At 34.1% G+C, this 24,270-nt stretch overlaps 1 protein-coding gene across 1 annotated transcript in view; it reads right to left on the bottom strand.

Annotated features, from left to right (window-relative positions):
- Nucleotides 1–2,282: 2,282 nt before the first annotated feature.
- Nucleotides 2,283–24,270, bottom strand: part of LATS1 (large tumor suppressor kinase 1) — a 48,287-nt gene continuing 26,299 nt past the window's right edge. Inside the window, exons 3-8 of the mRNA XM_020986592.2 lie at nucleotides 16,231–16,381; nucleotides 13,904–15,423; nucleotides 11,013–11,595; nucleotides 8,385–8,567; nucleotides 8,033–8,139; nucleotides 2,283–6,239 (exon numbers count right to left, since the gene is read on the bottom strand). Coding sequence (XP_020842251.1) covers nucleotides 5,730–6,239; nucleotides 8,033–8,139; nucleotides 8,385–8,567; nucleotides 11,013–11,595; nucleotides 13,904–15,423; nucleotides 16,231–16,381 — 3,054 coding nt within the window. The 3' untranslated portion in view covers nucleotides 2,283–5,729. The remainder of the gene's footprint in view (nucleotides 6,240–8,032; nucleotides 8,140–8,384; nucleotides 8,568–11,012; nucleotides 11,596–13,903; nucleotides 15,424–16,230; nucleotides 16,382–24,270) is intronic.

Here is a 24,270-nt window from a genome sequence, read left to right as displayed (position 1 = left end):
TTTTCCCAACAATTTTTACCAAATAGTATGTTCTTATTCCAAAAGCTTAAATTTTCACATTTGTCAAACACAAGGTTACTATAATCATTTACAACTGTGTACATCTACTCTGTTCTACTGATCCACCTATATCATAGCCAGTAGCAGATGCTTTTGATAATTGCTGTCTTACGATATGGTATAAGATCTAGTACTGCCAATCCTCCTCACATTTTTTTCATTAATTCCTTTTAGATTCTTGACCTTTTGTTCTCCCAAGTGAATTATTTTTTTTTTAGCTCAATAAAATAATTTTTTGGTAATTTAATTAGGATGGCATCGATAAGTAGTTTAGGTAGAACTGTCATTCTTATATTGGCTTTGCCCACCTATGAACAATTCATATTTCTCCAAAGATTTAAATCTCACTTTATTGGTACAAAAAGTGTTTTATAATTATGTTCACGTAGTTCCTGGGCTCTTTCTTCTCAGCAAGTATACTCCCAAGTATTTTGTATAGTCTATAGTTATTCTAAATGGGGTATCTCTTACTATCTCTTGTTACAGGGTTTTGTTGGTAATACATAGAAATGCTGATGATTTATGTGGGTTTATTTTATATCCTGCTAATTTGTTAAAATTGTTTTGACTAGCTTTTTAGTTAAATCTCTAGGATTTTCTAAGTATATCATCATATTGCCTGCAAAAAGATAATTGTATTACCTCACTGCCCATTCTGATTCTTTGAGTTCTTTTTCTTCTCTTATTGCTATTGCTAACATTTCTAATACAATACTGAATGATACTGGTGATAAAGGACATACTTGTTTCACTCCTGATCTTACTGGGAAGGCTTCTAGCTTATCTCCATTACAAATAATGCTTGCCCATGGTTTAGGTAGATGCTTATCATTTTAAGGAAAAATCCATTTATACTTAGGCTTTCAAGTGTTTTTAACAGGAATGAATGTTGTAGTTTGTCAAAAAGCTTTTTCTGCACCTATTGACATAATCATACAATTTGTTACTTTTGTTATTGATATAATCAATTATGTTAATAGTTTTCCGTATGTTAAACCATTCCTGCATTTCTGGTATAAATCCCACTTGGTCACCATGTTTTATCTTCATGCTATATTATTGTAATCTCCTGGCTAATATTTTATTTAGAATTTTTGCATCCATATTCATTAATGAGAGTGGTCTATAATTTTCTTTCTCTGTTTTTGCTCTTTGCATTTTAGGTATCAACACTATATCTATTTCATAAAAGGAGCTCAGGACTGTATATTGCTTTTCAACAACACAGGTACTTTCCCAATAATGCTATGTGGGAATTGGGACACCATGATCTTAGCAGGAGCAAAATTAAAAATAAGCCGAAGGGCAATAAAAATATATATGGTGGACATTAAGCAGACCTTACTTGAACATGAAAAGTGGAATAAAGGGCATAATTGACATGTATGACTAGAAATGTAAGATAACCAGAATGAAAGTCAAGAGACAGGCAGCCAAAAGTTGTCAAAACTATTTTAAAACGTCAGATAAATGTCTTCAGTATATTGGATGGGTTTTCTATGGAGAATTTATGGAAAGATATAGACAAAACATCATAAAGAATGAGAAAGTTATGAAAGGGTTGTTATCCACACCATTAGAAAGAATGTCCACACCAATAAAATCACAGATGCAAGTACTGGAACTTCTGTAGAAGACAATGTTAGTGGTTTTTTCTTGGTTATGGTAAGGCTCAAATTTATTTGGTAGTACTGTCACATACTCATCACCTTTAAGCATTCTTCATTGGACTTATGCTTTCCCTCCATTAATACAAAATTTGAGAACCCAAGGCTTTTCACCATGTTACAATGAGGCACATGAGTAGAGTTTTTCTTTGATGAATAAATTTAACCATACAGTAATCAAATATATTCACCAGTGAAAAGAGTATTTAAAAAGAATTTTAAAATAATGGAGATTTGGCACATTCCATTGAGTAAATAAAGGATGATGATAGATTGAAAGGATGAAAAATAAGACAATTTTACACTGAAAAATGAGAAACCAGAAAGAAATAAGATAATATGCATGTTTTTAAAAGTAAAAAGAATTTAAATCAGGACTAATTTGTGTAATGAATGAGTTGTATACATACTAAATACTTAGCTATACAAAATATAACTTTATCACTATAAATTTATTTTACTAAGAAAAAAATGATGAACTTTAGAACAAAGAGTTCTGCATTATATTTATGTAGCAGCATAATAGTTAATTTCTAAACATATTACAGAGTAAAAGATTTTTATATTGTTTTTTATTATCCCAGTAGATGTTACACTAGAGAAAATGATTGAGAAAATACAAAGAGATTCATAAAACAGTCAAAAAATGTCACTGATTACTGATAACTATGACATTCAGAAATAGTCAAAGAATTCGGTACTGCAAAGTTGCAATTCCTTCTAACAAAGTATAATTTTATAAAACTGTAGTGTTATAAGAAGAACATTTTTAATACAAAATACATATATACACAATACAATATAAAAGTAAACTGGTATAGTGCCTTCCACACAGGAACTTCTTTAAGGCGCTTCACAAATATTAAACTAATGTTGACCCAAATTATTCTTTGCTTTGGATGAATTAAAGCAAACAAACTAAATGTTTTACTTTAAACACCAAAGAAATATTTTTTTTCTCAGAAAGGAAGGAAGAAGGGAAAGAGGGATTGAGAGGGAAGAGAGAAAGGGAGGAAGAGTGTTTAATGGTACCTTGGGATAACAACAGCAGCATTGTCTATGAATCCATCCACTGCATTTTCTAACATTTTAAACATTATTATTGAAATCAGAAGAAACCATTTCCACTCACAGTTTTGCACTTTGCAACAGTAGAAGGTAAGTTGTTTTTAAAGTCAGTCTCAAAGTGACTTTCTAGTCATACATTCTCTAGTTTCTATTACAAATATGAAAGTAGAAAAGATACAGCAAGAGGGCCTGCCTTGGAAAGAACGTCATTGAACAATACATAACAATAATATTTACAATTACATGATTATAGAACACATTTTATAAATACAATTTATATGAATAAATGGGCAAGTTAAAGAAAGACAGTAAGTTCTTTTTTTTCTAACAACTGGGAAATTTTTAATAGTCTCTCAGTTGCTATCTGTGAACATCTTTGTGCCCCTCCCCCATGCCCCCTAGATGTGCCAGTGTGTACAATGAATCAACATGAACTGAATTTGGCATAAGATTTAGGGATTAAAGTTAATCTGTACGTATAAGCTATTAGAATTGTAGATAATAAAAATGGAGAAACTGTCAATCACATGTGGTATGTATATTGCTATAATAGCATATTTCTAGAAAACAAGGGTTGCACAATTCCCAAAACTGGGAAGTTATAAGTATTATAAATGTTTCCTTTCTTTTGGGGGAAGTGGGGACTGGTGGGTAGGGGCAAAGGTAAAGAAGAGAGGTAAGTATCTGCTTGTGTGAGAAATTAACAAAGCTAGTTCTGCCCTGTATTGCACCCAGAGATCCAGAAGCAAAAGAAATGTAAAGAGAATTAAACAACTCAGACTGTAAATTAAGAATTGTAAAGATTTACTTATATGAAGAAGCAAGAACTGAACTGGAAATTCTTTAACCAGCTAATTTGTTTTGCATAGAGTTTTATGGGAGTAACTGTTCCATTAAGTGAACAATGTTATCCCATTAAAATTAATTTTCATACACCTCTCTGAGCAAATGCGCCTTAGAAAGAATCCTATCAACAGCCTACAAAATACAATCAAAGCATTTTTCAGGCAACCTCTCCCTATATCAAAACCTCAACAAAACAAAGTGGTGGGAGTTTCAAACTCAGATCAGCAGAGAGGCAAGAATGGGGCAGCAGAATGTATCTTACAGACATATCAAACAATAACAGAAAAGTCTTAAGCAAAATCTCAGTGAAACAACTTAAAACAAGTTTTACTGTGTTGTTCTATCACAAAGGGAATTTTGAGCTTCTTCATATTTATGCATATGAACTGAATTTTAAATTAAAAGTTCTAATATAACATAATTCTACTTTATTGGTGCTTAAGAAAGGTAAATTAAAATGGCAACTTTAACTGGCACCCTGCTAGTACTCTCCCATCTGCCCCTTACGTCCAGAGCTAAGCTAAATGCATTTTGGGCAGAATTAACCACCAGGTTTTCCTTGAAACCTAACCATTACACACAATAAAGATGCTGAAATAAGTTATATATTAATGAAAATTAAATAAGTTAGTGGGAATTCATTTTACACAAAGTATAAAATAATTTCTTAGCAACTAACTCCCCATCCCACCCCAAAGAACTAAAACATTCATATCCTTTCACCAGTTAAGTAGGTCTTAAAGGATTATTGTAGTCAAATACATTTTTCTTTTAAAGATCATGTTTTCCTAATGCAGTACTATTCTGAATGAGTTCTAATTTGACAAATAAATCTTATGATATTCCTGAAATTTTCCTAAATCAAATAATTTGCTGCTTATATATCAAGGAGGATTTCCTGGCTTTTCTGCCTTTAAAGCCCAACACAAATGCTATCTCCTCCATGAAGCCTTCCCTCATTCCCATTAGCAGTGACCTTCCACCTTGGACATTATATATTGTACACCATTTTGTACTTCAAATGCACTTATATATTATAGTTATCTTTGTATGTCTTTTATCCCCCTAGGAAGAAAGTAAGTTCAGTGGTGAGAGGGACAGTCTCCTCTAAACTTTGTATTTCTCTCAGTGCTCTGCACACAGTAGGCACTTGGTAAATATTTGCTGAACAGGATATTCTAGATAGTAGTTTCAAAGAAATTACAGAAACCTGAAAGTAAGTTCGCAATTTTGCTCAAAACTACAAAAGAAATACAACATAAACAAATGGTAACAAAAATATTAGTCTAAAAGGTCTTTTGTATGGCAGCTGTTTCCTTTTAAACATGGAAATATATAAAAACCAGTAATATGGAGAGAAAAACTGGTAGTGCTATAGCTTTCTAAAGTTCCTAAGCTTTAAAAATATTTTGAATATACTATTAGATAGATGGACTACAATTACAAAAAAAAGGACTGTAACTGTTACTTTCACCTCCTTCTGATAAACAATGACAATGTTGCAACCCTGTATTTCCTAGTTCCAGGATGTGAATTATTCAGATTATCATCAGCCCTCAGAACATACGCTGACCAGATGGCTTAATTTTTCTAGCTTATATTGTAGCAAAGAGCTAGCAACACCTAGCTTTGTATCAAAACCAAGGTTATGAAAAGAACTGTAAATGTGGGATATATTTCATATTTGGTTAAAAGCAAGGTTAACTGTCTTTCCAAAATTCCAAAAGTTTTTTTTTATTTTAAAATTACTTAGTATATGTACAAATACATAACAGGCATCTCCTTTTAAACAAATTACTATTTCCTTGTTTTAAGTACTTAAAGTACCAAGAACTGATCACAAAATTCAGTTCATAATTTAATTTTCCTTATAACATTTTTCCCTAAATTACTGATTAACAATGCTGGAATAAATTAATAGTTGAAACAAATTCCCTATGATTTGGGGAAATAAAATAATGTACACAGAGCAAAAATAAATAGCTCTGTCATGTTTGCATAATTTTTCTCTTGCAACCTCATAATATAGTTGAGGTCTTTTTGCAAAATAACTGCCATAGAAATGTAGTTCAATTACTTTCCAGTGTGCTAAACATAAACTAAATCACCATTTTTGACCCCCGTCCTTGTGTGTTGATCATCTTCATCTGACTGTTGTTCTGAACCTTGTAAATTATTGTACTCATATTCAATAGGCTTGGGATAATTATATGGATAGCCATTATCATCAAAAAACCTTCGAAAAGTAAATTCATAGAAAGCATGCTCAGGATGCTTTCCATTCTTATACCATCCATTAAGAGTGTCATTTATATTCCCTTCATCATTATCCTCACTCCATAATTTATCTGGATCAACTGGGTCAAAATTTGATGTATCTGTTGGGTGTGTGATTTTAGGAATGTATGAAGCAGACTGCTGTCTCAGATCACTAGAGAAATCAATTGCTTTAAAAAATGGATGAGCTTTTATTTCATCAGCACCATTCTTCCCTAAGCGGTCTTCTGGTCCTCGACAAAGTTTAATAATTAGGTCAGAGGCTTCTGGACTCAGTTTAGCTTGTTGTGGAATGTGAAGAGCTGTTTGCCAGTTGATAACCTTGAAATATAAGGTAAAAAAGAAGCTACTTTAGACAACTAATTACATTTTTTTAAATATTAAAAAACCCAAAATATTAGAGTGGTTAACAAATATATCAGCTGAACTCCTTGCAGAAAAAAATGCTATAAAAATCTAAGAGAGTAAAATGTGATCCATTTTATATGTAATGAAACTCAACAGCACTGACATTTTAGCCAGATACTTCAACCTTTCTCAGCCCTGCCCCTTTACACTCCAATATAAGATTCTATGTAGGTTTATTTTTAAAAGTTTTCAACCATTCAAAAGCTGGGGCTAAATTTCTAATAATGATCCTCTCCACAGTTAGCTAACTAACAGCTAGGTGAGGTGGCTACGTGGCACAATGGATAAAGCACTGGACCTGAGGGTCAGGAAGAACTGAATTTAAATCCAGCTTTGGGTGCTTACTAGCTATGTGACCTTTGCCAAGTCACTTAACTTCTGTCAGCCTCTATTTCTTCAATTGTAAAATGGCATAATAATAGCTTCTGGTGTTGTTTTGAGGATCAAATGATATATTTGTAAAGTGCTTTGAAAACCTTAAATTGCTATACAAATGTTAACTATTTGTTATTTACACTGGTCCTTGGACAAAAGAACTATAGTTGGTTTTTTTTTATCAGACTAACTCAGAGGCTTTCCAGCGTGGTAGTTATCTATAGCAGTTATTTGTCAGACACTGCAGTCTGCTGGCCTGGTCTTTGAGATCTAACTGATATCTTCTTCCATGGTGAGGCATCAGAATAGGATATTGGGGGGGGGGGCACCTAGGTGGCACAGTGAATAGAGCACTGGATGTGAGCTAAAATCTGGCCTCAGACATGTAACACTCACTAGCTGTGTGACTCTGGCCAAGTGAATTAATCCCAATTGCCCTCACCAAAAAACAAAAACCACCCTCCTCTTTAGGGGTGGCTAGGTGGTACAGTGGATAGAGCACCCGCCTTGAAGTCAGGAGGACCTGAGTTCAAATCTGGCCTCAGACCAAACACTTGACACTTACTAGCTGTGTGACCCTGGGAAAGTCACTTAACCCCAACTGCCTAAAAAAACAAAAACAAAAAACCAGAACAGGATATTGGGGGAAGTAATCATGGATTTATAGAGAATATTTCCATATTTCAATGAATGAGGTCAACATGGTGCTACTCTCTACTCGATGCTCATTACAACCCGTCTAGAATTCAAAAAAATGGTCTTCAAGGTTTTCTTTGGCTCAAAACCCCAATATTTTAAGTCCAAGTTCATGACAAGACCCCTCTGAACTCAGCTAGGCTAAGCCCCAGACAACAGACACCTGCAAGTACTTGAAGCCTTTCCAGCTTACTAAGACCTGCCAGTATTTGTACTCTATTGGCATAGCTTTTCAGAACCCATAGTAACCACCATTCCATGATGAGGTATCAGAGAAAGACCTTAAATATCCTCCTAGAGGATAATGAAAACTTTATATTCAATGTCCTCTATTAAATAACTCAACCTTTTCTTTGACGACTTAGGTTGTTATTTTGAAAATCCATTATTGTACTATGTAGTAATAATTGTTCTGGTTCTGCTTTTATTTTTTTATGCCTCTTTTGCATATCTGCCACAACTGTGTCTGCCTTTCATAATCTTTTCCTCCTTCTCCTGACTAATTTGTTGCTACTAATATGTTATGAACTAGAAAACCAAAAAACCAAATATGTTAGGAAATATTAAATAAGACTTATGACTGGATATATAGGTTGACATGCAATAAGATATTATTATATAGACTTTTACCTTACCTTCATTTGTGTTTCTAATGGTGTCTGTGCCAGGAAGGGAGGCTGCCCCACCAACATTTCAAAAAGAATTACACCAACACTCCACCAATCACACAACTGTGTATAACCTAAAACAAAATGCTACATTAAAGGAAGTTATACATATACAGATCCAATAACAATAACAATTTAGAAATAAATATCATCAAGCATAAGGATATTAAGTTATAAAAATGCTTTGTTTTATTACACAGATTTCAATAACATGAACATTTTTATTACAAATCTAATAAAGTAAGGTATGTTCTAAAACAGGTTCTGTTTATTCTACATGAATGTGACACTTATAAATTAACAACAAAAAGTATGGTACCTGTTCGTAACAACACTTCTGGAGCGATATAATTGGGAGTCCCAACCAGCGAATGTGCCAGACAACGTTGGTGCTGGCGTGCTGCCCTTCTCTCTAGAGGTTTCAGTCTGTCACCACATCGACAGTTGGCTGGGTCACCCCATTCATTACTGAAATCCATGCTATCTTGACGTGGATGATCACCTATATAATAAGATTTAAAACATTCAGGAAGTTACTGGGTAATAAGGGTAAGAATTAAATGAATGATTTGAACTAAACTTTTTGATCTTATAGTTCAGGGTTCTAATCCCACCTTCTGATGCTTACGACCAAGGTGATTTATGGCACATCACTTATCCTTCTTAGGCCCCAGTTTCCTCAATTCTAAAATAAGTTAGACTATATGGCTTCTGAAGGCTCTTCTAGTATAGGATTTATAAACCTATGATCAACAATAATTTTCTCTTCATGTACCAGTTTAAGAGAAGACACAATGCTTGCCAATTCAAAGGTGATGGCTAGACATTGACTATAGTCTTTAATGATGTTATCACTGTCTGAGTTGAAGTTACAGGGCAAATCTGAAGGGTGGATAAAAAGGACACAAAGAAACCTACACACAAAGACTTGCCAGCAATGGCCTTGTAGTCATTCTCTGGCCAATTATTATCCATGTTCCATCCCATTTAGGCATGGTGTATCCCAGGGCTTTGTTTTGGGTCCTCTTCTCTTTCTCTCCACAGTCTCTCAGTGATCTCATCAACAGCCATGAGTTCAACTATGCTCTCTGCAGATGATTCTCAGAACTATAGATCCAAGTCTTTCTGGTAAACTCTAAACCTGGATCACCAAATGACTATGGCATATATCCAAATAGGTATCCCCTTTGCATTTCAAACTTTCTGTGTCCAAAACAAAAGATCATTTCCAAACTTGCTTTTCTTCCTAACTTTATTTCTGCTGAGGCATGGCCAATCTCCCACTACCATCCTTCTAGTTACCCAGGTTTACAGTCTCAACTATTTCCAGTCTCTCTCATTCAATTAATTGCAAAGGATCAACAATTTACATCCCCCATAAATTTCACACCTATCATCTTCTCTCTACTTACATGGATATCATCTTAGATTGGGCTCTCCTCACCTATTATCTGGACTGTTAACAACAGCTTCCTAACTGGTCTCAGTTTGTCTCCCTTCTCTAAGAGCTCCTTCTACACAAATGCCAAACTGACACTGCTAAAGCACAGGTCTGATAACATTTCCCTGTTCAAGGAAATGCATCAGTGGCTGACTCTTGCTTCTAGGAAAAATACAAACTCTTGGTCTTTGAACCTTTCACTTTCTGGCTCCCACTTGCTACAGGGTTATTTCACAATATTCTACTTCACAAATTAAACATGCATTACAGACAAACTAGCTTGCTTTGTTGATGTCTCATGTGACTTTCTACCTTAGATTATTTCCATATTTTTATACCAGCTATTCCTGATGTACATCCTCAACTCTAGCTCATTGAATCACCATGTTCCTCCAAAGCTCAACTCAAGTGGTACCTCCTACAGAAAGCTTATCCTGATCCCTCCAGTTGCTAGTATCCTAACCTCAGGAAATAACTTTGAATTTATTTTGTATTTAATTTTCTGTTTACAAGTTCCATTCTCAACTATCTTGCAAAAAAAAAAAAGAATGCTACTTAAATGCAGAGGTGGTTTTTTATTTGTCCTTTGTATCCTCAAAGCCTAGCACTGTATTATGTGTACAGCAGGCATTTAATGCTTGGTGAATGAATAAATTAATCTCAAAGCACTTAGCAAATTCCCAAAGCCAAAAGATTCAGCACGAGACTTTATCAAATGTCAGTACCATTTAGTAAGATAAAAAATTAAGTAATCTGTCTAATATTAAGTCATCAATAAATATAGATTTACAGGCAAGATAAAGAAAACTTTTTCAGGAGACTTCTCAATATTTTAAACAAGCTTAAAAATAAAACTATAATACTGACACAAGTTTAGGCATCTGTCACACAAATGTCTTAATTTCATCTACCTATAGTCATAAAAATATAATTTTTACAGGAGGACCCGAGTTAAAATCTGGCTTCAGACACATAGCACTTACTAGCTGTATGACCCTGAGCAAGTCACTTAACCACACTGCCTAGTCAAAATAAATAAATAAATAAAAATAAATACATGAATAAATATATATACATATAATTTTTAATATAAAAAGGACCCTCCGGTACAATCCAAACTCTTCAGTGGCCTAGATGAGGAACTGAAACCTAGAGGAGTTAAGTGACTAGCACTGAACTTGTGAGTTAGAAGATACATATTTAAGACCCACTTACTAGTGCTTTTACCCTAGACATTTGCCTTGGTTTTCTCATCTGTAAAGTGAGGAATATAATACTTGCACATTACCTAACTCAGTGCTGTTGTGAGTACTACATAAATTTACGTAGTTGTTATAAACTGATAATAACAGTTAGTACTATTATTCAGTTATAAAGCAGAGACGGGACTAGAACCTAGGGTTCTGACTTTCAGTTTTTCATCTTTTTACTTTATCACCCTGATTCACCAGCCCACATTAACATATTAGTACAGATGAGTGAAAAGTTTTTATGATTTTTACTTACCACTCTGATAGTATTTAGAATCATGTGTCCATCGAAAGCCTGTACAGAGGCCAAAGTCAGTCAGTTTAATATGACCATCACGATCAATCAAAATGTTATCAGGTTTAATATCCCTATGAATGAAACCCATTTTATGAACACTTTCAACAGCACAGGTAAGTTCTGCTATGTAGAACCTGGCCAAATTTTCTGGAAAGATACCCATTCTAATTAGTAGGCTCATCATATCACCCCCAGGAATGTAGTCCATTACAAAGTACAAATTATCCTTATCTTGGAATGAATAGTACAAGCGAACGACCCATTCATTGTCAGCCTCTGCAAGGATATCTCGCTCAGCTTTGACATGAGCAACTTGATTTCGAAGCAGCACATCTTTCTTCCGCAGAGTTTTTGTTGCATATAAAGCATTAGTATCCACTTTTCTTGCTAGACAAACTTCACCAAATGCACCTATTCCTAGTGTCTTTATCTTCACAAACATGGATTTGTCCATTTTAGCCCTTTTAAGGCGGATGTAATTAGACTCCTTCTGGCAAAGCATCTTTCTCATTTGATCCTGGGCATCTTGGGATAACCCAACCTAAACAAACAAACAAAGTATTAGATCCTGAAACTGGGAGATTTCCCCCCTACTGGTTTTATTATGCATTTAGAAATATATAGAAAAATCAGGCATGTAACTTGAAGGTTAAGTGTGGAGTAATTTTTAATAAAGCATGTTAGAAATCTATAAGACACAAGAGAAAATTAAATGTCAGATGTGCATTTCAAGAAATAGTTAAAACATGATTTACAAGGTGAGTGCACTTATAGGGTTCTGCTATTAGGAACAAGGACAGGGTAATAATGGTCAGCTTCCTTACCCTCCCTAAGGCACTCTCCCAAACAAAAATGTTCCCATGTGCTAAGTCCCATAAGAGACAGCTTTCAACATGCATTCTCATCTGCCCCTCCATGCATATTCCATCCTAAATCATGACTAAACTGTGACAGACACTCACCCTCTATAAAATGCCCTCTCTTTGTGGTATGCCCAAACCCTCAAATACCCCTCTGTCTTATTCCAGGTGGCCCACTTTGCCTTTCTATCCAATGCTTTGAAATAGGTGGGGGTGGAGGCTTCTCTCATGTTCTCCTTCTTCCATGAAGAGAAAAAAATAGTTTCACCCCAGCTTGGTTGATTCTTCTACAACTAAGGTATTAAGAATGAAAGTAGGTAGCTTCTCCTAGCCTAACCATCTTTTAATCACCTTTTTCAAAAAGAAGCAAGACAACAGTCTTTAATACCCAGCTTTCCCCTTTATCCTCTTAGGGAACCAAAATAAGGATGATCTTAAAGTTATTCCATGTTAACATATAATGAAAGAAATACTTCTTTCCTAATTAAAATGGATGTTCTGGGTTTTTCTTGGTCACTAGACATATATGAAGTTCATGCACTAACAAATATTATAAAACCATATTCAATCCAACACAAGATAGTATAGGAAAGTGAAGAAGAAAAGATCAACTTTAAAACTTTTTTAAAAAGAACACAGATGAAAAACTAGAAGTGAATGACAACTTCCTTTTCTGCTAATACATAAAATAATTAAAAGCTCTACAGAGAAACAGAATTCAATTTTTAAAATTAGAATTAAGAAAATTTAAGACTAAAGACTAGTTAAAATGTAGCAACCTCATGCTTCTGTTATGATGCATATTTTCATGCAGTTTTAAAAAATGCGTCATGCTAGTCTTAATAGAGAACTGTTGCTCTGAAATCTTACTTGCCTACACAGTAATGGAGGCTACAGAAGTCAGCAAAGCTTCCAACACCTTAATAGTTTAAATCAGCTATTAGTGAAAGTGAAGAGGAAAAAGGAAAAATAAACTAAGAAAATAAACCTAGACAGACTTTAGTAAGAAATCTTACTTGCTAAAATACACAAAAGTCAAAAACATTTTAAAGGCACTTATCAAAACTCAACAAAAATCGGTTTAAAATTAATACAAATACTGTGAAATTCAGATTTAAAAATACAACTTAAAGCAAATGGCTTGATCAAGTATGTGAAAATGTTCCTCTTTCCACATGTTTTAAAAACAGTAATTTAAAGACATAATACCTCATTAAGGGGCTACTTCAATAAGCACATTCTAGATTTTCAATATTAAGAGGCCTATAATAGTGGCAGAGAGAAATTTAATTATGTGCACAAGCTACTAAGACTATCAACACATATACAAATGAAGAAACCAACTGAATTAAAAGTAGAAAACCATAAACTATATCTCTAGATTGAGTGAGTGATATATCTTCATGAGAAAAAAAATTTACTGGTACTAGAAATGGAGCAGTTTAATTTTTCTTCAATTAATAAATTAAATACATTGAATCTTTCTAATAAATTGAATGTTAGATGGAAAAATAAATGAAAGGACTGACCTTGGAAAACTTTCAAATGAAATTTAATGGGTTCTAACAATGAATAAAATGTCAATTCCAGAAATTAACTAATTCAACTAAATGCTTAATAATGCAAAAAAGAAAAGGACTCATGTTTCTGGGTTTTAAGTACAACCGACGATTATGCAAAATTCTAAAACTAAATCTTACCCATTTCCTGTAGAGTTTAAAATCATGCCAAAACTACATAGTGTAATGACATCCACCTTGATGCAAGCCAAAATTTGTGGAACGATGCATCAAGTAAATAATAAATACAAAATTAAAATGCTATGATATTTGTGCTAATGCTCAGAATATCAAAGCTAATCAAAATCAACTGGTGTTATTTTTATATTAGTCAATAATTTGAAATGTAAATATGTTGGGTGATATTGTCTTTAAATAAACATGTATTCAGATATTCACACAATTTCAAAGATGTTAAAAAATGTTTTACCCGCATCATTTCATTCTCTAGTTGTTTCTTACGATGAAGACGTTGGTGATGAGACTTCAGTATATTTTCTACATGCTGTTCCATGAAGAATTTAAATGCCTGAGGAGAGTAACTTTGAATACGAGATTCCCTTCTCTCTTCATCTCTTTTGTTTTTCCTAACGGGAACAGGTGAAGTTGTAATCTGTTTCTTTTCTTTTTCTCCACTATCAGTATTTTCATAATTCTTTTCTCCCTCATCTTCCTTAGGTGAACAAGGCTGATCCTCTTTGCTAAGTTTGGGTAATGATTCATATGTAGGAACAGATGAATTCTGGTGTAGCAAATGTTTTGGATATGGTGGTGGAGGGCCTTGATAATTTGGAGCCTCAGCAACAGGTGGCATAACTGCCATAGTTGAGGATGGACCCTCAGAAAAGGGGATTGATTGTGTGGTTTGAATTGGCTGTGGAATCCAAGAAGGATGGGTAGGTGCTAAAGCAGTCTGAAGTTCTGGTTTTAAGACACGCATACTCTTCACTGGCTGCTGGATAGGGGCTGGTGTAATAGCAGTTACTGTTGTAGCTGAAGGCTGAGAATTAGCAGAGTGACTTGGTCTATTTCCTAATGGATTATTGAAAGAATTTGATCTCACTGGAATGTTAGGCTGCCATGCCGGGATCTCATGTCCACTACCAGGTGATGACTGGGGTGGAGCAGATGATGACTGAGGCCAAGATGTTTGTAATCCAGGTACAGTTATGTTATAAAGTTCCATATTGTGACTGTTTCTATTTGGCACCATCAGAGATGAAGGAATGTTTCCATTTGTATACGGTGAAGAAGTAGCAGGTCCTCCACTCTGTATTGGTAAAGTACAAGGACTCTGCCCATTGGATGGAGATAAAGGATATGGCGGGGGAGGCTGACGATTGACAGAGCCTCCAGGGACAACATTCTGATGCATCATAAAATCATTCTGACCACTGCCATTCTGAATTCCAGGTCTTCCTGGCGGAAAGTTAAATTTGTTGTTAGAACTCTGCATGATGATTGGTTGCCTGCCAACAGGGACAGAATTAATGCTTCTTTGTCCCTGAGCAGAAGGATTCAGTGGGGAAGTGTTTAGAGATGGTGGAGGGTAGCCATCCTGCCATGTCCCAGGTGGCACTGGAGAAATACGAGAAATCATATAGTCCATGTTCCCAGAATAACGTTTTGTTTGAGAGTTTGATTCCCACGATGAGGGGGGTGTACCTTTTGGAGGGGGAGTCTGGCCTCTTGGAGGTGGGGGAGGAGGGGTAATACTCCTTACTTGTGGAGGTGGTGGTGGGTTCACTCTCTGTCCATTGCCAGGATGACCTTGAGAAAATGCTGCTATACCAGATCCTGATAAAGGTCTTCCTACATCTGTTTGAGAGTTAGGACTTTCAGAGCGAAAAACTACACTTTCTCCCAGTGGTGGGCCATGTCTTTGAGGGACCAAAGATTCTTTAGAACCTTTCCAGCTTTGTTTTCGGTTAACTGATTGCTGTACATTCCCTGATGTCAAAAAACAAAAGAGATAAAGCCACAGAATTTTTGTAAATTTTGGTAGAAAATACTGTGACTATTAACTAAAATTTATTTATTTTCTTCCTAAAGTTATGACTGATAACATTACAGTGACTTTAACATATCAATGTGGTTCATACTTACAGAAAAGGATAGAACAAATGATAATAGCTAGGCACCAAATAAAATTAGAATTCTCCAATTACCAATTAATAAAATAAATAAAATTCCAAAAATTTTTGAAAGAATAGTTTGTAAAGGGACCTAGAGACAGAGAAAAAGGCCTATAGGGTCAACCACAGCATAACCCAGTAGTAGTAATTTTCGTACAAAATTATAACTGCATTTCAGCTCTTTAAGAACCCATGATTTCATTCTCATGAGCACTCGACATCAGAACAGATCACTATTCTTCTAGCTTTAGTAGATGGTCCTCAAGAATTGCTATGGCTGAAAACAATCCATCATCTAGGTCATCAACACTGTAGCAATGAGCCTCTTTGGATCCTCAGATGAAAGACCCATACCCACAACTTAAATTCTATGGGCATTGCCTTTGAAAACTCAAGGCCATCTCCATGCCATGATGAGAAATTAGAGTAGAATTTAACAGACAAAATTATAACAAAATTATTCCAAATCAGGCTTATCAGTTTCTAGAATTAGAAAAAATAATTTATTTTCAAAAAGCAAGGAAAAAAACCTAAAACAAATACTTATATGATAATGGAAGCTACTTGATTAGCTTATACTATCATGAAAAAATCCAGAGGAAAAATGTTTGGATGAACATACCTGGTGGTTTTGGGCCTGCATTAACAGGTCTAGCAGCGGCTGCAGCCATTTGTTCTCTTCGAGAATCTTGGTAACTCATTTTACTAATGAATTCAATTGCTGCTTCTATACTTTTATTATTAGTTTGTCGAAGTGCTCGTATAACCATATCCTATAAGGAAGTTTACAAAAAAAGAAAAAACTGAATTGTTCTAAACTGCTGAGAAGAAATGTATTGTCTGAGACCTCCTACATATGACCATAATTTCAAACACAAGAACCTAATCACAGAAATTGGTCTATTTGAAAAACTACATAATCTCATAATTCAAAAAAATTCTTGAACCATATTTGCATTTTTTAATATCACTTGTTAACCATCTCTTATAAAATGAACTGCTTTGTAACTTAATTACAATATTATTATTGCTTTTATTTCACATACAAAGATGCAAGATCTGTGATTTCATCAATTTGGTAAACTTTCAGTATGGTAATTTTCTCTTCCACATTCCTAGCTTGGATTTGCCTGTAACAAGTAGAGGTTAAGTAAGCTGGTAAATTGACCATGGCAGAATATTGTATAGATGTCAGATGCTGGATTTGAACCCTAATCTTTCCAACTCCAAGCCAGCATTCTATTCACTTTGTTATGCTATTTCATATTCATATAAAAAAACTTAATGTAGTTAATAATAGGATTTTAAAGTGATTATTCAACCTACTCAAATGTTTTCAGGTAAGTGTGGCATTTTAAATAAACACCATCACCATCAAGAACATTTATTAAGTGACTATTTACATGGAAAACTATACCAAGAGAAGTACACTGATTTGGTATGTGTCCTCTTACAATTTAAAACAAATATGCTGACGTTGCTATACCTAAGAGGTATAAAGACAGTAGAAGAAAAACATGAAGATGATGTATTGAGGCACACTGATAAGCAATTTAGGGGTAGTTGAGAAAATACATACTGGATGGTCAAGACTGAAGAGTTCAATTATGGAATTTTTATATTTAAATTGAATGGCATGAGTCTAGGACATAGGATTGAATTCAGAAAGATATCTGAGGCCTTTTTTAAGGTCACGAAAGTTAATTAAGTGATAGACCAGAATGGAACTTTAGATCTCCTGACCCTTAATCTAAAATTCTCTCCACTATATCAAGATGCCTCAATCAGCTCTTCTCTGCTTTATCTAGAATGGCTTCATATTAGAGACATTATTTCAGGAGTTCTTTTAGTAATGAGAAAATACTTGGACTAATATGTAAAGACTGCTACCAAAGAAGACTTGAAATAGCTATGTTTGGGATAAGCTAAGGATAAGTTTGGGATAAGAAGGAATAGGCTAATAGTATAGCACAGGAAATTATAAAAGGAAATCCAGGAGGTATAAAGTAATTGGGGAAAAACTGAAGGGTATCAACTACCAAGAAGATAAGAAGAAGCTTTATAATAAGTAGGTAGCATTTAGGTAGACCTTTAAAGGGAGCTAGAAATCTTTGAAGTAGAGGTGAAGAGGGAATATATTTCAGGCAAGGTGAATAGCTTATGCAAAGGGATGGAAATGAGAGACAGAAAGTCATGCAGAAGAACATGTAGTAGTTCAGTTTGTTTGGAATGGAGAATATATGGAAGATAATAATGAGACTAGAGGAAAGTAATCCAAACTGAGTCTGGAAAGACAGGTTGGAGTCAGAATACGAAAGGCTTTAAGTGCTAGATAAAAAAGTTTCTATTCTATCCTAGAGGCAATATGGTGCCTTGAAACTTCTTGAAAGAGAGAATGACATGGTCCAATCTGTGCTTTAGGAATAGTAACTGGAGAAGGGAGAGAATGGAAGTGGAAAGACCACCTATGAAATTTTATAAGTTAGAATCATTGGGAAATCTTTCTTGCTTGCAATTTTCAGGTAAGAAATGATAATTGCCTGAATCAAAGAGTAGCTAGCTCTGTGAGTAGTGAAAAGGGGATGAATGCAATAAACGTTGCCAAGGTAAAAATCAACATGACTTGACAACTGACTGGATATTAGTGGTCAATTTTTGAAGTGCAGGGTATCTGTAGAGTTAACAAATTTTCATAATTCAAAGCACTATACATATGCAATGTGATCTTATTAATACTGTTATGATGATGATGATGACATTAACTACAAAAATTCACATTTGTACAGTATTTGGTAAGAAACAGTATCTTATCTTTTTTGAATTGTTTACAAAATAAGGGATGTTATCAAAGAAATGCATGACTGAAAAAAAACTGACTGGTCACAAGTATAAGGGATAATCAGTGAACAGCTTTTATTTATGTTTCACTGCTGTCCATGCAGTATCAGACCAGGAAGTTACCCCCAAGATGAATTTCTATGAGACAACATGGACAAAAGTCACAAAGCATAGGCAGGCATGGGTGGTTTACAATCAGCATCACTGGAAGGAATATCCAGGCCAATGAGATTATGGATCTATTACAGTAGTGAAATATATATCATTCTATACACATGGACTACAGACTAAGGTTCTTGAGTGTAGTGAATATATTTTATACTTCTCTTGTATTACCAACAGTAGCTAGCATAGTGTTAGGCAGAGAAAAAATGATCAATTTTTATAATACTTTAAATTGTAAAGTACTTTGCATATATTATTTCATTTGAGCCTCATAGCAACCTGTAGAAATAGGTAATGCAAGTATCCAGATCTCTTTTTTACATATGGGGAAAATGAAGATTAGAGAAAATAATGTCCTCTTCCTAATCCCTGTGGGAGAGAACGAAGAATTCTTGTTCTAACTCACAGTATGACCCGCTCCTCACTTCCCAATGATGGTATGCCACAACCTTCCAGACTCCCTGCCCTAGTAGTAGATACTGAAGAAGGGGGAAGAGAATAAACATTTATATAGCACCTAGTATGTGCCAGGCACTGTGCTAAGCACTCTCTAAATATGATCTCATTTGAAGACCTTTAGGGCCTCAAATTATACCCTGCCACTATACCCTCCAGAAACATGGACGCTGCCATATGACTTGTTGATATATCTAAGGACTCTTGGGCCTTGCCACGTACTTCACTACTGAACTTTTAGAAATTCCAGGCTTTGCCATCTACCCAGCAATTGAACTCTCTTTTAGGTGCTGTCATAAAGATCAAATAAGATGGTATCTCTAAAGCACTTAGCTCGGTGCCTGGCACACAGTAGATTCTTCATAAATGCTTGTTTCCTTCCTTCCTTCCCCTTCCTCTTCTACACTGCATCTGTGTTATGAAAAGGACTTGGCACATTGTAAACACTTACTAAATAAGTGCCTTTTCATTTGTTCATTCATTCATTTAATTATTCATTTATTAGGCGACTTGCCCAAGAGCTGGGTCTTAAATCTAGGTCTTTAGATGAAGTAGAAAGTGTTCTTTCTACTTCACCAGAATGCAGATACTGATTGTGACTAATAGAGGTATTTGCTTTACCTACAACATATCATCTAAAGGACCTTTGCAGCATGTAACTTTTTAATAAAAATTTTTATTTTTTGTTATTTTGAACTAGACAAACACCAACAGACATGAATATTTTCATATAAGAGAAAAAGAGTACTACATATGAAAATGCAAAATTACATGAGACTATTTAAAAAATTATACAACAAATTCAATATGTTGGTTTCAAAGTTGTGCTAATTGTTTGTGTCTCCTGAACTTTCTTTTGTTCTTTTCTGGGCATTAAAAAAAAAGTTTCAATGACTCTTTTCTCTTTCCTGGAGGACATCACTATCATTAGCCACCTTAACCCTCCAAATTAAAATAAAACAAAACCCTTTCTCATTACAAAGCAAAACAAATCCACATATTACTCATGTCTGAAAATATGTCTCAGGCAGCTAGGTGATGCAGTGGATAGGGCACTGGCCCTGGATTCAGGAGTACCTGAGTTCAAATCCAGCTTAGACATGTAACACTTACTAGCTGTGTGACCCTGGGCAAGTCACTTAACCCCACTGCCTAACCAAAAAAAAAAAAAAAGGATAAAACACGTCTCATTCTGGATGTCTATCACTTGTAGGAACTTAATAGCATTCTTCACCATTAAGTGTTCTGGAATTATGACTGACTGAATTGATAAGAGGTTCTAAATTTTTCAAGGCTATATTTCTTTACGATGTCGTAGTCACTATATAAATTGTTCTCCTGATTCTGCACTTCACTTTGCATCAGTTCATACCAGGCTTCCTAGTTTTCTCTGAATCCATCCCTTTCACCATTTTTTTCCCCACAGTACAATAATATCCCATTACATTCATACACCATAATTTGTCTGGTCATTCTCCAAATGATAGGCACCCCCTCATTTTCCAGTTCTTGGTTAAAATACAAAGTTCTGATACAAATGACTTTGTATATATAGGTCCATTTCTGTTTTCTGTGATCTCTTTGGGATATATGTCAAAGATCCCTCAGTTTAATATCTATTTGGAAATAGTTTCGAATTGCAGAATGGCTAGAACAAATTCACAGCACCACCAACAGTGCATTAGTATGTCTGTCCGCCAACAAAACCTTTCAAATAAATGTAATTTTTCTTCTTCATCTTCTGTCAATTTAATGAGTATGAGGAAGAAACTTAGAATTATTTTTATTATTAGTGATTTGGAGCACATTTTTAATATGCTGATAGCTTATACTTCTTCTTTCGAGAACTTCCTATCTATTGGGGAATGGCTTCTGCTCTTACATATTTGCATCAGTTCCCCAAATAACTTGGATATTACTCCTTTATCAGGGAAAGTTGCTAAAAAAAATTTCCCCCCAGTTATCTGTTCCCTTTCTAATTTTAGCTGCATTAATTTGTCTATGCATAAGCTTTTCGGTCTTATTAAAAGCTGCTCATTTTCTTTCCTTACGTCTTCTTTGGTCAAGAACTCTTCCTCAATCTATAATTGTGAAAGTATCTCCTTCCCTATGATTTTCAAAATATTTAGGTACTGTATCCATTTGGAGTTTATTGTGATATATGGTATGTTGGTCCAAACCTAATTTTTTCCAGACTAGATTCTAGTTTGCCTTGCAGTTTTGTTTGAATATTGAGTTTTTACTTCACTAGGGATTTAATTTGCTGGGTGGTAGGGGTGAGGAGAAGTAACAAAAACAATGCTACCATGTTCATTTGTTTCTTGCCTCTTATACCGTATATCTAACTGGTCCATTTTCTATCTTTTCTAGCTTTCAATCAGTACCAAAGGTTTTCATTACTATTGCTTTGTAGTACAGCGTAAGATACCCTTCATTCTTTTTTTCATTTTTTTCCTCTGAATTTCTTGATTTTTTATTCCTCCAAAAGAATTTTATTTTTTCTAGTTCTAAAAAAGCAACATTTTGGTAATCTGATTTATATGGTACTGAATAAATGAAATCATTTAGGTAGCACTGTTATTTTTATTCTACTGGAATGGCCCAATCATAAACAATCAATATTTTAATAGAGTTTCTCTTTCTATCTTTTACAATTAGATTTTCTTTTTTGTTGTTAATATAAAGAAAAATTGATGTTTAATTATTTTTTATCTGAATCTCTAGGGTTCTTACATAGACCATCATAATATCTGTAAAAATCTTGTTTCCTCTCTACCTATGTTTATTTCCTCAGTTTATTTTCTTTTCCTCATTGTTATAGTTTGCATTTCTAGTACTGTATCAAATAATAGTGGTGATGAAAATGGATGTCTTTGATCTACCCAGATTGTAATGGTAAGGCCTCTAGCCTTCTTCCATTACATAATAACGTTGGCTTTTTATTTTACAACCAATCTACCATTTACCATATTATGGAAAGGTCTACTTATTCTTATGCTTTAGAGTGGGGTTTGGTTTTTTTTTTGGTTTGTTTTTTACAAAAGGCTGTTTTGTGTTAAAAAGCCTTTTCTGCATCTACTGAAATAACCATGTGGTTTCTTCCTTATTCATATAACCTATTATATTTATAGTTTTCCTAATAACGAACCAACCCTGCATTCCTAGTATAAATCCAATCTGGTCATAGTACAGAGTCTTTTTAATTTGTTGCTGTGAACCATTTGCTAACATTGTCTTCATTATTTTTTAAAAATTCATTAGGAGTTTATTCTATAGTTTTCTTTCTCTTCTTTTTCTCTCTCAAGGTTAGAAGTCAAGACCATATTTTTAATTACAGAAAGAATTTGACAGCATTTCTTCTTTTCCTATTTGGGCAGTTTATATTATATTGAATTCATTTGGTAGAATTCACTTGTAAATCCATCTGGTCATGTCCCATCCCCCCCCTTTTGGAGTTCATTCATGGTTTGTTCAATTGTTCTATGAGATTAGATTATTTAAATTATCTATTTCTTGTTCTGTTAATTTGACTATTTATATTTTTTTGCTCATATCTACCCATTTCATTTATGATATCAGTTTTGTTGGCATATAATTAAATAAAATAGTTTTTAATATTTTATTTCTCCTTCATTTGTAATGAAGCTTACATTTTCATTTTTAAATTAACAATATGGTTTTCTTTTCTTAAAAAAAACAAAAAAACCCCAAACAGACCAATTAATGTTTTGCCTTCTTAAAAGTTATTCCCCCCACCCCAAATCCCTAGGTTTTAATATACCCTGGGTACTTATTTCAATTTTGCTAATTTCTTATTTGATTTTCAGAAATTTTTTTTGTGTATGTGTTTAGTTAGGTTTCTTGATTTGCTGCTTTTCTATTTTTTAAAAAACATACGCCTTCTTCACTGATCTATTCTTTCTCTTTTTTGTTGATGATGTTAGGGACTGCTTTGTCTACATCTCAAAAGTTTTGGCATGTTGTCTTACTTTCTTTGATTAAAAAGTATTTATTAGTTCTATTATTTGTGCTTTGACCCACCAATTTTTTAGAATTATTTAATATCATTTATGTTTGACTCTTTTCTTCAAAAGACCTTTGCTGATGGAAAATTTATGGTCCATAAAGCATGTGTTTCATATTTCTAATTTTCTATATTGCTTTTTATATCCTAGCAAGGAATTGGAAAACCATATATAGACAGAAGGCCAATTCTGCATCTTCCTCCAGTCCCCCCAGCTAAGCATGGCTTTTACATTCTTAAACATAATAACTTTATTTTAAAATATAAAACCATTCTTAACTCAGAGGCTGTATGAAAACAACTGGCAGGTTGGCTTTCGCTTGCATGCCACAGTTTGCTAAACTGTCACCTAATGCATGGAAAATTTTGTTAAATATACTTTTTTATGTATGTGTATACATACACACACATACATACATACACACACACACACACATATACTGATGTAATAAATATACTGATATGTGTATAAAATATACATATAGCTGAGACATGTGCATAATCTTTTTTATTCCTAGTCAGTAATTGCCAGACATCTACCATCCCTCATTTTTCTAAAATTCTATTCAGTTCTTAACTTCTTTCTGGCTTATCTTTTTGGTTAGATTAGTCCAGTTTGGAAAGGGGTAGTACATTGAAATCCTCAACGATTAGTTTTGTTATCTTTTTCCCCATGTACTCTGATGATCAAAGTTTCCTTTAAATACTTTGATCAGCCACATGATTCTATACACATATTCTCTTCCCCAGCAACACTCAAAAAGGAGAACCTGAGATCAATAGTCTTTTTATTGCTTTTTTCTTTGGCCCATCATTATAGGATTAAAAATGCCCTATTCTGGAGATGCCGATTATATCAATTACCTAATTCATAAAATTCTTACATCTAAGTTCTTTTAATCTTCAATGCTTCAAAAACTATGAGGTATGAAATGTATACAAAAGAGCAATAATAACTGGACAAATAACAAGTAGAATAAACTGCTTCTCCTCTGTAGTTTGGTTATAAACTTCACAAGCCTTCTACTATTGCTGTTTCCCAACCACTCTTCCTCTTTCCAATTAATGAATACTTAATGATTTTGTTTTTAAAAGTTAAAATCAAATCTTGACTATTTAGTTATAGATAGTAAAGTGTGTTATCAGGAAATGGAAGAAAATTTAATATTAGCCTAAAAA

Source organism: Phascolarctos cinereus, unplaced genomic scaffold (assembly GCF_003287225.1).
Source record: "Phascolarctos cinereus isolate Bilbo 61053 unplaced genomic scaffold, phaCin_HiC Scaffold_5;HRSCAF=322, whole genome shotgun sequence".
In the NCBI taxonomy this organism is placed as follows: Eukaryota; Metazoa; Chordata; class Mammalia; order Diprotodontia; family Phascolarctidae; genus Phascolarctos; species Phascolarctos cinereus.
This window is presented reverse-complemented; position numbering and strand designations above follow the sequence as displayed.